The 16142-nt window shown below is 35.2% G+C and overlaps 1 protein-coding gene across 16 annotated transcripts in view; it reads right to left on the reverse strand.

Moving 5' to 3' along the window:
- Positions 1–16142, reverse strand: part of ANKS1B (ankyrin repeat and sterile alpha motif domain containing 1B) — a 286179-nt gene extending 270037 nt beyond the window's left edge. For 4 of the 16 annotated variants that reach the window (XM_026698068.2, XM_026698059.2, XM_087934642.1 and 1 more), the window contains exons 1-2: positions 15406–16134; positions 3248–3328 (exon numbers count right to left, since the gene is read on the reverse strand). In XM_026698068.2, the coding sequence (XP_026553853.1) occupies positions 3248–3328; positions 15406–15539 (215 nt within the window). In that variant the 5' untranslated portion in view covers positions 15540–16134. Of the gene's footprint in view, positions 1–3247; positions 3329–15405 lie in introns of all 16 variants that reach the window. The other 12 variants (XR_015743859.1, XM_087934645.1, XM_087934639.1 and 9 more) reach the window with 9 other exon arrangements.

A 16142-nucleotide genomic window follows, 5' to 3' on the forward strand; every position in this document is an offset into this window, starting at 1 on the left:
AATGCCAAGCCAACACCCAAATGTACAGATAAGCTACAACCTCATTAGAGTTTGCTCTACTTTTGACCTTCTCTTTGTCAAGCCTCTTACCTATGGAATTCAATCTGTGCTACTGGATCTTTATCATCCACTTCTACTTAAGACTGGGTTGCTGAACTGCAGAATCTAGAAGCAGGCTATAGGGGTAGGCAAGGATTCCTTAGGGTTTGCTGGATTTGTCTGAGCCAGAATGGAATCCAACATTGCTGGAATCACCAATCCAGAGTTATTGTCTTCCACTTCCATATAGATATAGGCATATCTATATGCGCCCTTAAGTATAAAACCTGTTTGGGACATCAGATTCTCTCAGAACAATTATGTTTTCTCTTGTTCATTTTCTGGCAAGAAGCTTAGGCACTCTTCATATAATTTAACTCAAATCTGTGATCAATCTGCCCTAAGCAGGTTTTAAGGTTAAGCACCTGTTCTGGAGTGTATTGTTAACATTATCTTTTAGCAGCAGAGAACTAAATCTAGATTATAAATTTAGTTAATTACAGTTATCATAAATCAGGTTAACTATATAAGATTTAAAATGTTCTCCAAAGTAAATTTTAGGAAAGACCTAATCCGGGGAGATGCTGGTGGTGATCTCACCATTTTCAGAGATTCATTTTGGAGTGAACATGTTTACTTTCAGCTCATTTGTCTGTTCATTTTCTCCAAATTGCAGAACTTGCTATCAGCAATTTACCATGGCAAAATATTAAATAACAGATCTCATTATGAAACATCAGTAACAGTTCCTGGGTAAACTCCTTTGGAGACAAGTACAAAGATAATTGATTGATCAAAGTGCTCTATGCTAACAGTCTGGATAAAGGTGAAACCACCTTATGTCTATGGCTGAATGTCAGCACAATCATGACAACTTTTACCAGCCTTACCTACATCTTGAAAAGGACTCATAGTACTCTCTAGGACAGTATCTCTTCAATTCTCAATGCCTGCAGAACTTCAGCCCCAGCTCTGAGAAGGAGAATGAGAAAAGCAGCTCTGAGAAGTAGAGCAACAAAAGCAAAGTTGCATTTGTCCCTGCTATGTTGCCCTCACGCCACCCCACCCCAAATTTAGAATCTAGGTAATCTAAATAATACTTCTAGGGAAGTATAACAAATCTGGGTATAATCTCTAATCCCCCCAAAACATTAGAATGAGCTATCAAATGGAGTGAGCAAGTCAAGACTATAAAAATGAATGGCAAATACTAAGCAATCAATTTTTTTAAAAAAATTCTCCTTCACAGGCTGACTGTCATTCAAATGTGAAAGTTCAAGGACTGGAAAAATCCTATCAAACACTGGAATTAATGAAGAGAACTGAAATGAAACCTATGGAGTTGGACTATTGACAAAAGAATTTCAGTTTAAATGCTGCTATAAGAGGAATTAAAGTTGTCAGTGCTGAAAATGTTGACATTAAGAAAATGTCTATTCCTAGTACACATGTTTATATGCAATTTGTTTCCTTTTGTTTTGTTCTACTTCACTATTAAGCACTACAGAAGAATAATGAAATAGTCTTGCTTTCAGGCTACAAGACAGACAAATGAATTGGTTTCTCTGCAGTGTTGTAAGTCAGCCAAACAACTTACGTTGCATTACTAATACTGAAGATAGTACCAGAAAGGTGACCAAAGTTGAAATTCATAATTGAGCTGAAAGCAAAGGCTGTGATAGAATAGTTAAATGTACAAGGCTGGACACCTGAAAAATCTCCTCAATTCCAAAGTCATATACAATTATAGCCAGGCAGGAAAGTCACCAGTTTTGAGTATCGGTAGATTGTGCCCTGAAGACACAATGTCCTACTTGTTTAGCCACCTTATCACCCACTGAACTGGTTTCCTTACAAAAATTGCTGTCAAGTAAGAGGATATATTTATGGAAAGAGTATCAAGTTTAAATCTGCTAATGTTCATAGAATGTTCCTGGAATTGGAAAACTCCTAAAGTAGAACCCTTTGGCCTATAAACCAGAAGCAAGTAAGGATCAGATGCAAACTTAGCATGAGAAAAAAAGCATAACAAAGGAGAAAACAACAGGAAAATATGGAAGGACAACAAATAGTAATAATGATTGGAAATAGGATGGAAGTTTGGGAAATATTACAAGTTTGGGACATCTGCACATTCTTTTTTTATCAAAAGAAAATAAAATCCAGCAGTTTCAACACATGATTAGCAAAAAGACTGAGGCATCCCTATTGTAATGAATTTAGAGATAAATAGAATTCTACTATAAATGTGTGAGGTCACCTGTAAAATAAAGCCTATTTTTTATTTCAATTAACTAGGTTAATAAGACACTGAAAAGCTACCTTTCTTGATTCTGAGCAATTGCTGAGGGCTTGAAAATAGTAATGAAATTCTAAGACAACTAATCACATCAACTAATGAACAAGACAATGTTCCCACTTATGCTGTTAGTGCATAATAAAATATATAGGGTGAAAGAAGCTTTTACAATTCTAGTATATTTGCAAATCCACAGATACAATGAAAAAAGACCAGAAGTACTTCAGGAAGACATAAGGAAGGCACTGATCACCTAACACTCGCTGTTGAAACCTAATACTCACCCATCCAAAGCAACAATCATCACAAAATAATCAAGTTGAAATATATTTTAAAAAATTAGTCCAGGACAGCAAACACTTAATGGTATCAAGAGCTAATGGGAAGCACCCAGAATTCCAGAAATCATAAAACAATATCATATTTCTCCACTTTCATACTAGTACAATCCATCCATCAGGTTGAAGAATGGCCCTCACAAATCCATTATCCACTGCAGAAGGTTATATAAAAATGTCAATGTAAGATTGAAGATTATTGAAATAATTTTTTTTAGAAATAAGACTTTTTACTATTATTTAAAATAAATTAGAAATTTATTTTGTTTCAAAGAGGTTCTATCCTGTCAGTTATAAAAAATGTAAGTTTAAAATCTAAAAACTTACTGATTCAACAATCTTAGTTCATATCTATATGTTATTTGTATGTTGTTCATTAAAAAGCCACTATATAGAACTTCATTAATCATTGGATTGGATCTTGCTACAGTAGGTTTCTTCAGCTGCAACTGGCATAAGTATTCTGCTAAAATCAACATAAACACAAAAACATGATGATTTTATGCAGCCTAGCATCAATACAAACATGCGATACAAACTAATTCCAACATAATAGTAATATAGCACTTACTTGTGACCATTCAAAGCTGCATGATGTAAAGCAGTGTATCCTGAACTATCTGTGCAATTTATATTTGGTCCACGCCAGATGCTGAAAATAAAAAACAAAATTCCATTATAAGAGTATGAAGTCACTAATATTTAATAAAGGATTAAATATTATTATGAAACAAATCAATGACATTTTAATTGTTATAAAGAGTAATGTTTTAATTTTTACAGTTAAAACAAGATATGACTATTTTATGTATGAAAATAAGGAACAAATTCCACTGCAACAATACAAAGGTACAAACATTTTAAAACAATTAAAGATTAATATAGAACAAGTAATAAACATTAGATTTGTTATAAAGCTAAAAGAGTAATGTTTTAATTTTAACTCTTAAAAACAAGCTATGACTAGTTTATATATCGAAACTTTCATACTGATGGCAACCTCAGGTGAAAAAAATGCCATTCTCAGAAAATCTGACTAATTTTCAAGTTCCTACCTAAAATACATACTCTGTATCCCAGAGTGTAAACGGAAGAAATTTGTTGAACAAGAATAAATAAAGAGGAATGAAACTCTTTTCTCAAGAATACTGGGCTCTGCTTTACAGTATAGAAAAAAATCCTGTGTTCCTTTATAATTACTAAGGAATTATTATTATTTTTTCTCCTTTACCAAGAATAGGGGAGAAAGGTTCTGAATAGAAAAGAGTTAGCAATTCAGATGACAGATTGCTGGTAAAACATTTAATTACAATACAATGTTCATATTTATTTAGTTATTAATGGTAAGCTTGTTACATCTGTGTTTTGCATGAGTTGGAACTAAGAGTTCTTTCTTCCTGCAGCTTACCTCCCTTCTTTTTCCATATCCCTCTTTATACAGTATATGAAATTCACTACAAATTATTAAGTTTGTACAACCTGATTAGTTTTTTTTCCCCAATTCTACCTCAAATACAACTAATAAGAGAAGGAATGAGATTTCGTGGTAGTTAACATGAAACTTTAGCAAATTATCCCAAGTGTTAAACAATGATGTTGTAGTGATTGAGAGAAAAGCCGCTATTTTTCATATAGAGTTTCTGATTGAGGTCTAACAGATAAAAAGGGGCAGGTGCAATCAGGGAAAAGACAGAACTGGGATAATAGCTTGAAGGAACCTATTCCATCCTGAATTATGTATAGATTATTTAAACAAAAACCAAAAATTTAGTCAGAAACAAGAAGCAATGCAAATAATAAATAACATTCTAACAAAAGGGCTTTTATCTCAGAAATGTTCTACCATGACTTTCCTATATAAAGTAGTCTAGTTTCTCAACTATAAAGTTAACTTTAGACTGGAGTAAACAACTACAATTTCTAATGAAAGAATGTCTTCCATGATTTACCAGAATAGACTGAAAGCACTGCCAGTAACGTAAAACAGCCATGGCCCAGGTAATAATAGCTTATCACTATCTAATTTTGTCTTTAATAAATATTTCTCTCTTTGGATTTATTCTTTAACTAGTCACATTTTTAACTTATCAGTGTTTGATATAATCCAAGTTTAAAATGTCTAGATACCTGTAGGTTTCATTCTAATGGCTCCTGTTAATTTTGGGCACAATTGAGCCCAAAATTTACATTGCTAAGTGAGAAAATTGTTAAGAGAATTTTGCCCCATTTTATGACTTTTCTTGCCACGTTTGTTAAGTGAATCACTGCAGTTGTTAAATTAGTAACATGGTTGTTAAGTGAATCTGGTTTGCCCACTGGCTTTGCTTGTCAGAAGGTTGCAAAAGGTGATCATATGATCCAGGGATGCTGCAACCATCATGAGTCAGTTGTCAAGCATCCAAATGTGAATCATGTGACCATGGGGATGTTGCAATGATGTGTAAAAAATGGTCTTAAGTCACTTTTTTCAGTGCCGTTGTAATTTGGAATAGTCCCTAAGTGAACTGTTGTAAGTCAAGGACTACCTGTAATCTTCTCTGGTCTTACTGAAATAGCTGTCCACACATGAACTGGATAATATGCCTCATTGGGTTCAATTTTCCTAATTATTGTTTGGTCTTGGTCTTTTGGATAGATGCTATTTTAATCCTTACATTAAAACCCTAAGCCAATATTGTGAAAACTGGGGATTGTGCCCTAACATAAATAAAATCAAAGTATGTGCCTTCTATCTAAGCAATTCCATCTAAGCAACAGCAAAGAAAAAGTTAAATGTATATTGCTATGGCAAGAGGATAAAATACAACTGGAATATCTTGGAATAATCTTTGACTGATCCCTCATATTTGAAAAACACCTTGAAGTAATCAAACAAAAATTGAAAACCAGGAATAATTTGATTAAGAAAATTGCAGGAACAGGCTGGGGAGTTCAAGCAAAGACACTATGTATGGTGACATGATCGTTTGTATACTCTGTCACTGAACACTGGGCACCTGTATGGGGAACAAGATGTCATACCAACAAGACTGATTTTCATCTTAATAACCCAGTGAGAATAGTATCTGGAATTCTTAAATCCACTGAAATCTGCATGGATCCAAGTTTTTTTTTCTTTCCCTCTTGATTTTAGATGACAACAACAAACAGTTTAAGAGGGGAATAAGATAAACAGGCTAACAGTTCCTAGATATTTACTGATACGCAAAATATTAAACTAACTTGCACCAGGCTTAAATCTAGGAAACAAATCTGGGATAACATACCAGAGATTTACAATTTAGATGAAGAATTGGCAATTAAAATGGGCAACCTTTAATAACCATAACCAAACAAATCATACAGATCAAACAAAATCACTTCCAAGTTGCTCCGAAAAATATGGAGCCACCTGAATAGAATCAGGACAGGCCATGCCAGATCTAGGCAAAGCCCTTGACAGAGGGTCAATTCATAGATTGTTTCAGTGCTGGATCTTTTCTGTTTTTATTTCTTCTAAATTATCATTTTTGTTGTTCATATAAGCTGTTTCCTTATGCCCAATTATTATCTGAGTTTCACCTACTGTTCTACTATTATTTTGTTCTACTGTTCTATTATTATCTTCCATGTTCACATTTTTTCTGATCTCTTCCATAGTACTTCCCTAAATATTTTATTTCTGGTAATGGACCTCCAATGATCTGCTAATTACGCTGGCTTCTAGCAATCACTTTGTTCCCTTGTTACTCTTTTCCAGAATTTTTCCAGCTACTGATCTCAAGAGAATTAGTCTATAGTTTCCTAGCTCCTACTTTTTCTTCCTTTTCAAAAATAGTTATTATACCTTCTTTGGCACATAATTGTTCCCATGGATTTTCAAAGATTACAGCCAGTGGTTCTATGATCATATCCATCAATTACTTTAGCATTCTAGAATGCAAACCATCAGTCCCAAGGATTTAAATTCATGCAAAACAAATACGTATTTCCCTACCAATTCCTCATCTATTTTGACTTGTAATTCTCTTCCTTGCACAAAAACACAAATACAGTATACAGTATAGTAACCAAGTAGTGAAATTGTACAATAATATTTAGGATATACCATTAATTGGAAGAAATATAATTTGCTTCCACTGGGATTATAAATACCCTCAGATTATGGGGTCCTTGGTGCTCTCTGAGCTCAGAGAGTATCAACAATCCACAATTCAGCCTTGAGCTACATATATTCTCTTTTATTGTAACTTACCATCAATAAGTGGATTTTACACTTTATATTTCCCTCAAATACCTCAAAATTTTGAATTAAAATTGCCTAAATACTTATATGGATTTAAACCATTGCTTAAATTTGGATTAAATCATTGGTTAAAATTATCTTTGAGCCTCTAGACTGTTCTGAATTATGAGGAGATGGAATAATATTTATCTATATTTTTTCAATGGATTTTTTCTTTTTACATTTTTAAACAATAGTGAAGAATTCAAGCACTTAGCTCAGAGTTTTAAATACGTACACATTGTTAAAATAATTTAGTTTTAGATGATTAATATCTAAATACTCTGATTACTAACTGTACAATCTTAGTAATTACTCTGTCAATTTATAGACATATATCTGTAGTTTTTATTTATTTATTCACTTTTTAAAAAAAACAATAGTTTTTAGAAAAGATTTAAGTATGATTTAAATTTGGCACAGATTGATAAAGTATTAAAGATTTTTTTAATGTCAGAATAAATTCCCAATCTTTTCTGGCTAAAGAGAATTCATATGAGAATGATGAATTACATTCACCAGATTTTCAGCTTTATCATTTGGCTTTTATTTTAACTTCTATATTGATGTGTAATGAATTTTAAAAGCTATTATTACTCTTTTAGGGCTCATTTAAGAGTAAACCTGTCTGAAATTCTGTCAATTTATAATGAACAAAGTCTGATTCCTCCAGCTAGGCATAACTGGGCATGAATTAGAAAGCAGTTAAACTTTCAGCTAGATTTACATGAGAAACCGATATTGTAAAGTAAATCTAATTTGAAGGTCACAGAAATGTTTTATTGGAACTTCTGGGCCAATTAATACAATGAATCAATTGGTTAGTAATAATTATTTAAGAATTTAAGTTTTGAATGTAACTTAGATTTTTTTCCCTGACAGTATGAACAACATGGTTCAGATGCTCCAACAGCTTCACAGGTATTGTGTGTATGTATTGTGTGAAACAAGTTTTAAGAGATGTTAAATATACTTTTTATGAGCAAAGGATGAAGTAATTTCATCTGAAGGTGTTGTTCTGTGTCTATTGCCTTCCCCCAAATAATGTTTAAGAAGAATGGCTATCAGTTTGGAGGGGACAGGTAGAAGATTTAATAGTGCTCTGACTCACTGTATCTAGCCCTGTTAAGGGATACATTTAGCATCAGGTAATCATATATAATAAAACACTGAAGTTGTATTTCTCCTTGGGAAATAAAAAGTTGTAAATGGAGTGGTGAATTACATTCCAGAAATATGGAATTAATATCTTATTTGAGCCTAGAATTCAGCAAAGTTAATTAAACACAGACATAAAGAAAACAAGCTCGAGCCGTCAAAGAATATATTCAACAATTGTACTGCTCTTTGAAATACCATTATATTTTAAAAAATGGGAAAATGGAGAAGTATGTCTCTATATAGTCCATATTTAATAATATGTTAAAGGACTACCCTTGATATACTGTATATAAATACCATATAACTGTTACCCTCACCATAATCTGTAATAAAAACATTTTTAAAAAATCTCTGGAATGATGGATGGATGGATGGACAGTTTTAAGGCATTTGAAAGCACTGTTATAATCTGTCTCAGTTATCTTTTCTCAAGATTAAATATACCCACCCCTTCAATCTCTCTTAAGACTTTAATTTTGTTACATTTTTCTAAATTTATAGACCTTTATCTCTTCTCTTTATCACTTAAATATGAATTGTTCATAGACCTTAGACCTCACATTCATGCAAAGAAGAAAGTAGTAACAGTTTCTCTAACATACACAAACGCAACCACAATTTTAAGATCCTGTGGTATCATAGTACTGATAACAAACATGATAATATAAACTGTTAGGATTTCCTTGTAAAGAAATTAAGTACTTCGTGGTCGGCCTAAATAGACAAGAACAATTTTTGGCATTCTTCTCTGGATAAGGAAAGGACTTGGGATCACCCACAAATGCCCCAGACAGCTATTCCCAATAAGGAGACTGTAAAACAGTGGTCTCTAGCAGGTTTATTGCTCTGGAAGATGAGAGGTTGTCATCTTTGACCAAAATGCAGTCTGTACCTTTATAAATTTTGAGTCCACATACTTCCTTAATCATTTCAGAAATTGCCTGTTAACTATTTTTCAGATATTAGGAAACTCCATAACAGCTAGTTTCACTACACTTCAGTCCTTAGTGAAAAGAGGACATTATCCAATTTTAAGGATTAAAAAAAATATTCTTGGAATAATCTGAAAAAGGGCAATTAGAACACTAATTTTGGAAAGTTAACTCTGCTCATTGCCAGGAATTTGATTTTAATGGCTCAAGGTTGACTCAGCCTTCCATCCTCCTGAGGTCAGTAAAATGGGGACTCATTGTTGAGGGCAATATACTGATGATGTAAACTTTTCAGAGTGCTGTAAAGCACTCTGGAGCACTATATAAGTCTAAGTCCTTTTGCTATTGCTAATTTATTAACCAACTCCAGGATGCTGCTTCCCTTTTGTGGTCCCAGGTTAGTTGGCAGAGTCGGGCCAAAAGGGTGGGTATAGATCTCACCTTGGGAAGCACAATATTCCAGAGGATGGGTGCCACAGCAAAAAAGGCTCTTCTCCTGGACCCTGACAGTTGCCCAAAGGGGTCCACAACATGCCTCGTCTGCTGGCACGGGAGAGGTTCTTTGGATAATCTTAGCACATGTCATGGAGAGCTTTAAAGGTGATAAGTAACAAATTGGACCCAGAAAGCAATGCAGCTTGCAGAATAGTGATGTAACATGGGCCATACAGATGTGTTCTGTAGCAACTGAAGCTTCCAGATCCTCTTCAAGGATAGCTCCATGTACAATACAGCAATAGTCTAACCATGAGATGACCTTGTCTTGAATGATTGAGTGCATTGGACATATTGAAGGATATTTGTGAATAAATGATCCGAAGTTAATTTTAAGAGTGTCTGCCATTATACCATTGGAAAATGGTATAAAGGAGGGGCATGTTTTACTGGATAGGGCTGGAACTGATTTGAAAGTAGATTTAAAACTGATGAAATACAGAAATGATGTGGAAGGATATGCTACATTGGGTACACAAATGGAACCAGATAATATCAACAAACCAAAAAAGGAGACCTGGATAACTTTCTTATAATGAATTTACCAAACAGATTTCTTAAAGTTTTGAAGAATTTTGTGAGAAAAAGACAAAAAAAAAACCTTAAAAAAATCTAGTTCTAGGACATTATTTGAGTTCTGCTCACCAGGACTAAACAAGGTTTATTGATTTATTAATAAATAAATAAAAATGAAAAGAAGACACCATTTGTTGTATTTTAAGAGAGGTAAAATTGTTTATGCTTGTTATTATGAAGAGGGAAATCAATTCTTTTAATTTTCTTTCTTTCTTTATAATAGTCTGACTTTTTTCTATTTTTTATTTTAGTTTTTTAAAAAGTATTATGTTAGACATGCCATATTGGGAATATGAATATACGTCCAGGTTGTATCTAAGGTCACCTTTGCAGCTCAGCACAAAAAGCATTTTATAGACAATAGGCAAACAGAACCTTGCAAATCTGACGCTACAAACCTCTTGCCTTTTCCTTTAGTCTGAAAAGTTAGGGATGACCCTTCTGAGCCTCTTTCCCCATCCATTAGGCTGCTGCAGGCTATATTATCTCTTATCAGATTGTTCCCTGAGTAGCATCTCACCTTGTTTCTCAAGTTCTTTCTCACATACCATTCCAAGTTGAGTATGATAAAGTGGGATAAAAAATTTGAGCTGAAACTTTGAAAGAACTGAAATGTATATTGTTATAATCTTTAAGAGAATGTTTATAAAATGATGTATCATTGGTGTAGGTCACCAAAGAAAGAGAGGTTGCAATAGAAATCCTTTCTCGGTGCCTGGACACTGTTAGACTCAAAGAGAAACAGGTTTAGACTCAAGCAAAATGGAATGACTGTTAATTCAGAAGCCAGTTGATTCCATAATACCAACTCATTTTCAATGGGATTGTGCTCTCTCAGAAAGAGCAAATAGAAGTTTTGACCCAGTGGGCTTTTGCCTCCCTCTGGTAGGTACATTTGTTCTGGTCTAATTTGAACAGGATACATTGAGTACCCTCACAAATATCTTTCTAATCTCATAACTGGATTACTAGGCTTCCAACTCACTCTATACGGACTTTCCTTGAGGACTATCAGAGACTTCAACTAGTCTAAAATGCAGCAGTCTAAGTGCATACTGAGCAGTCTTGGTATGCCTACATTATACCATTCAGAAACTGCAGTGATTATTAGTATTTTAAGTACAGCTCAAGGTGTTGGTCACTGCCTATAAAGCCCCATATATGTGGTGTTGAATCAGGGTATTTTTTTAAAAAAAGCACTTTTCCCAGATACATTCAGTCCAAACAATTTGGATGATCAGGGAGTGCCTGCTGCAAGTTCCTCCTATCACAAGATATAAAAAAAGGGTAGGACACAAAATGTTGTCTGTAAGATTTCTCTTTTTTTCTTCTTTCCTCTCTCCCCTAACCCTAAAGGCTACTAATAACTTCACTTTTTCAGGCAGGCTTGATCAGCATTTTATCTTTAAAAGGATCAGCAATCTTAAGAACAAGGCTGTTCAACCTTGCCATACCGTACAAATATGACCAAGAAACTCTTTTATAACAATAGAATATACTATTAATTTAAGGAATATCTTATGAAATTTCAAAGAAGATTTAAGCAGGACTAGGAATGTAATCCTCAAAACTAATCTGGATTGTTTCTGTGCCTTCTGAAAATGTAATGCTTCATGCAACATATTTTCCATACAACATATCTAAAAATTCATTATAAAGAAGAAAACGGATGGTTCAATTGTTTATACAGGAGACATATATTTAGCTATATACTTTCATGTGTAATATTTCTCACATCAGTTATTTCCATGAGCAGGGCATTGTGTAATTTTCTTTCATTGAAAAGTAAGGTAGTACTTGGAATAAATTAGCATTTTCCTCAACTTTTACAGGCTATGCTATAGGGTTGATATATACCAGAGGTGTCAAACTCAAGGCTTGGGGACCAGATTCTTCCCATGGGGTGCTTAGAATTGGCCCGCACAGCTGCCCTGGAAACAGATTGGCCCACGGTGCTTCTGCCGGCAAAAACAGATCTCAGGAGGGTCACATGCAGCCCTCCCGGGCTCTGTTTTCCCTGGCAGAGAGTTGCAGGAGGCCATCGTAGCTGAAAACTGAGCTCAGGAGCCAGCTTTCGCTGGCACAGCACTTGGGCCACCACAGATGCCCTTAACATGAGTGACTTTGAGCTGGCCCTGTCCATTCATGCCACCCCCCATCCCCAAGGTCAAATACAACCCTCATATGGCCCTCAATGAAATTGAGGTTGACACCCCTGATATACACCATTTAGAGTGCACAACCAGTAATTTTTGCTCAATCCATGAGATGCAAAAACATCTACTTTTTTTCCTTGCAAAGGCATAAAACTTCAACTGAAGTCTACCTGTGGAACACTAAATAACAGTTAAGAATTCTGTTTTGGAGCTGATTGTTCTGTGTATAGCAAAAAGTACTGAGAGTCTTGAGAAAGGAAAAAAAAAAGTGCCTCCCCTTTAATTTCACCCTGCTTAAACTTCATTAACCTTCAGAAAGGATTTTTTTTAATCTTGTGGTATTATTATCATTCCCATTTCCAGAATTTATACTATCAGCTGCTAGTGAAATGAGCAAGCCAATCTGATCAGCTTTTAATTTTCTGTCCTATCCTTCCAGTGACATAATCTGTATTCCATAGATCAATAGCTCCTAATGTTTCATAGGTTCCCAAAATCAAAAAAGGTGTCAGGTTTTGACCTTCCTCGCTAGCATTGGTCAACTCTGAGCAGGATCTGTACCCTACATGGTATCTGCCAGGACTCATTGCTTAAGTGGGGTCTTGTCTCTACCCCTCAGTGTGACTGTGGTGCTCCTCGACAAATATCCATCACATTGTGTCCGAATGTCCATCAAGAGCTTACACCGGCCCAATGTCTAATATTTTCAAGATAGACCACCCTGTCCTTGAATGGACTGGACATTTGAACTTCTATAAGTCCATGTATTTGCCTACACTAAATAAAATAAATAAATCAAAACTTCTTGGTAAAGGCATTTTTAACGTTTTTTTAAATGTTTGATGTAAGGCATTTTGTATTCAAAATAACTGGCTTTATTCATTTTTACTTATAGCAGAACCTGACTTCAGTAGAAAAGGAAATATATTATATTCCCATCCAGACAACTTCCTCAGTTAGAACAAGATACTTGCGCAGAGAGTTGTTGGAATGTGCCAACTCCTCAGGGATTTCCACCAAAGCATGTTGAAAAAAATCTTTACCTTCCCTTTGGGAAAGAAACCCCTGAGGTTGGTGTGGCAGGAGTTGGTACATTCCAACAACTCACTGCCCAACTATCTTGCTTTGATGGAGGAAGCTGCCTGGATGGTCAATGAAACGTCTCTCAAACTGACAAAAAAAAAATTAGTCCAGTTGCAATGATTCAACCTTCAGACAACTCTACCTGGATGACTGAGAATCTTCATCGACACAGCTGAAATCTTTTCATTTCATTAAAGTAAATTGCTTTTGATCTTGAAAAGACAAACTTGCTAAAATAGTGATATTACTAAGGAAAATTAAAGCCATTAAAGTTTATTTAAATTAATGCGTAATATGATTCACTTTTATATCAATACATATTCTAATTAACTGATAAGTTATACTGCCTAACAGTGTAATACAACACTGCCTATAACACTATAACTACAACAATATAACACTGCCTAACGTTGATCTTGGAATATATATTTGCTATACTATTATCTGAATACTTAGTTTTTTTAAATACACAAACATTTTTAGAAATATAAATTTGTGAAGTTTATGTTATACTTTGCTTTGAAATGCCAAAGGAGAGAACATATAATTATTTAATTTAGCAAAACCTTTGTGGGTTTGTGGGTTTAATTAAAAATGCCTACATTAAATAAAATATTTTTCTACATTTATTAATCATCACTTTTCTATAATAGCAAGTTACACAAAGTTTGTAAAAATATATTTCTTCAATCTTTGAATATATAAACTAAAAGATTTGTACAGCAATCATTCAACTGTTATACTCAAGAAAATCTTATACCTATAAGAATTACAGTAAAGATGAGCTACTATGAAATGAGGAACATTAACATAAAAATTGTAGATGTGCACATACAAACACAAATGCTACAAATAAATTCAAAATGTATTTAAATTACATTATATTACCTTTTTACTTAGGTTATATATTGTATTAAAGTTACTCTATAACATGCTACATGTATGCTAAGAAAAATTCTGCTATTGCCACTGAAAAATTGTACAGCTAACTAAATACTACTTCTTATAATTAAAAATGAAACAATTAAAAACCATTTTAAACATTGTATTTGTAGAGATAGGGACAGGTTGACAAAATGCAAAGAATCCTTGAAAACTAAATGCTCTTTTTACCTATTACTAAAACAATTTTCATTAGTTCAAAATATTTTTATTTGTTGTGATGTTAGATAAATATATCATAACATTAATGTAATTCTATTTTTTTAAAGTATCCTGAAATCTTTTGGCTAATTAAACATCTATAAAAATGATTTACCAACAGCATATTTAGCATTATATTATCAATGGGTGATATTAACATAGCCCTACATGTTATATAAAGTTTTTCTGAATTAAAAGTTTGTTGCCTCCTTCTAAAAATGCTTACTAATCCAGTTCTGCATAGCTCTAGAAACCTTGATCACCTGCTGCACACAATGTACATCATTTTTCAGAGGCAGCCTCTCAGTTGAGAGTTCAAATGTTTTCACAATATGCCACATCATATGGCTGATTTATCCTGGAACTGCCATTAGCACAGAATGTGCTACAGGTACAAATACTTAGATATCAGGCCTGCAAAAAACTGGATGACTTCTAGATGGCAGAAAAGGGGTAAGGAAAACCTTCATGTCCTTTATCTTGAAATCAACCAGAGTTTTGCAGCCCAGATCTGGCAGTCCTACATGAACAGGAGATTGGGTAATTTTGGGGGGGAGTGGGGGGGGGGGAGGAGTTCATAGAGATTTATTTTAAATGAAAGGAATAATATCAATGTGTACATTAGAGTGCCCAATGCATGCTAAAGTAACGTATCAGTGAAAGAAACCCACCAAATCAAATACTTTCTGACGCATTGGCAAAAAGAAACCCAAAGACTACTGCCTTAATGTCATCATAGGTAATGACACAAACCTCTTTCCACACCTGAACATGCTCAGAAGACACATAGGGTTGTGGGTTTTTTGGGGGGGGGGTTACTATGAATAATAAAAAGACCAGAATGAAGAGGAAGATGATGAAGATGATGATAACAACGAGAAGGTTACTATCCCAGTCCTGGTGGGAAAGGTATCCCTACCTCAGCAAGTTGGATAAAGGAATAGGTCCAGATCCACTGCCCAGGAGCCCTCCTTTTCTGCCAGCCAAGAGTTTTTCCACCAAAGCCACATTCCCAGTGCGAGCCGCTTCCAGCAGTTCCTGGTCCTTGCCCATGGTCGGGAATCATCAGCGAATCTTATTGCCCGCCCAGCGACCCTTCCAGAAAGGCTGCACGGTTACCCCCGTCTCCCCCATTCAGCGACCCTCGCCAGAAAAACAATCTTCCCCGCTCTCCATTCAAGCGAGCTGAGCAATGGGGGTATTTCCCACAGTCTTCACCGACTAGCAGAAAGCGGAGAGAGGGGAAAGAAAGAAAGGGAAGTGGGGGGGGGGGAGAGAGAGAGAGAGAGAGAGAAAAGCACTCCTCGCTAGACAATTTCTGGGTGGAGTGTGGAAGAAAAAAGAAGCTAGGGGAGCCTTCCGCCGATACGTTAGCTCAGCGAAGAGGCATGGAGAGCTTAGCTCCTCCGCCAGGCTGAAGCAGGTTAAGAATGAAGAAGGTATGGAAGACCAGCAGGGCGTGATGTGGGAGGCGCAGCCTTGGCTATCTAGGCCGGTTGCTGAGGAGACAAGAGTTCTCCGCTTCTGAATGGCTGGCCGGCCTACTGCGCCCCCTCCCCTATTTCCCTCCCATTGGCGTGCCCTTGCCCCCGATCCTGACGCAATGGGGATTCTGCTGTCCTTTCCTGAGCTAGCCAGCCCTCCCGAAGAGCAGCG

Source organism: Pseudonaja textilis, chromosome 5, assembly GCF_049901715.1.
Source record: "Pseudonaja textilis isolate UNSWEBS1 chromosome 5, rPseTex1.2, whole genome shotgun sequence".
Classification (NCBI taxonomy): Eukaryota; Metazoa; Chordata; class Lepidosauria; order Squamata; family Elapidae; genus Pseudonaja; species Pseudonaja textilis.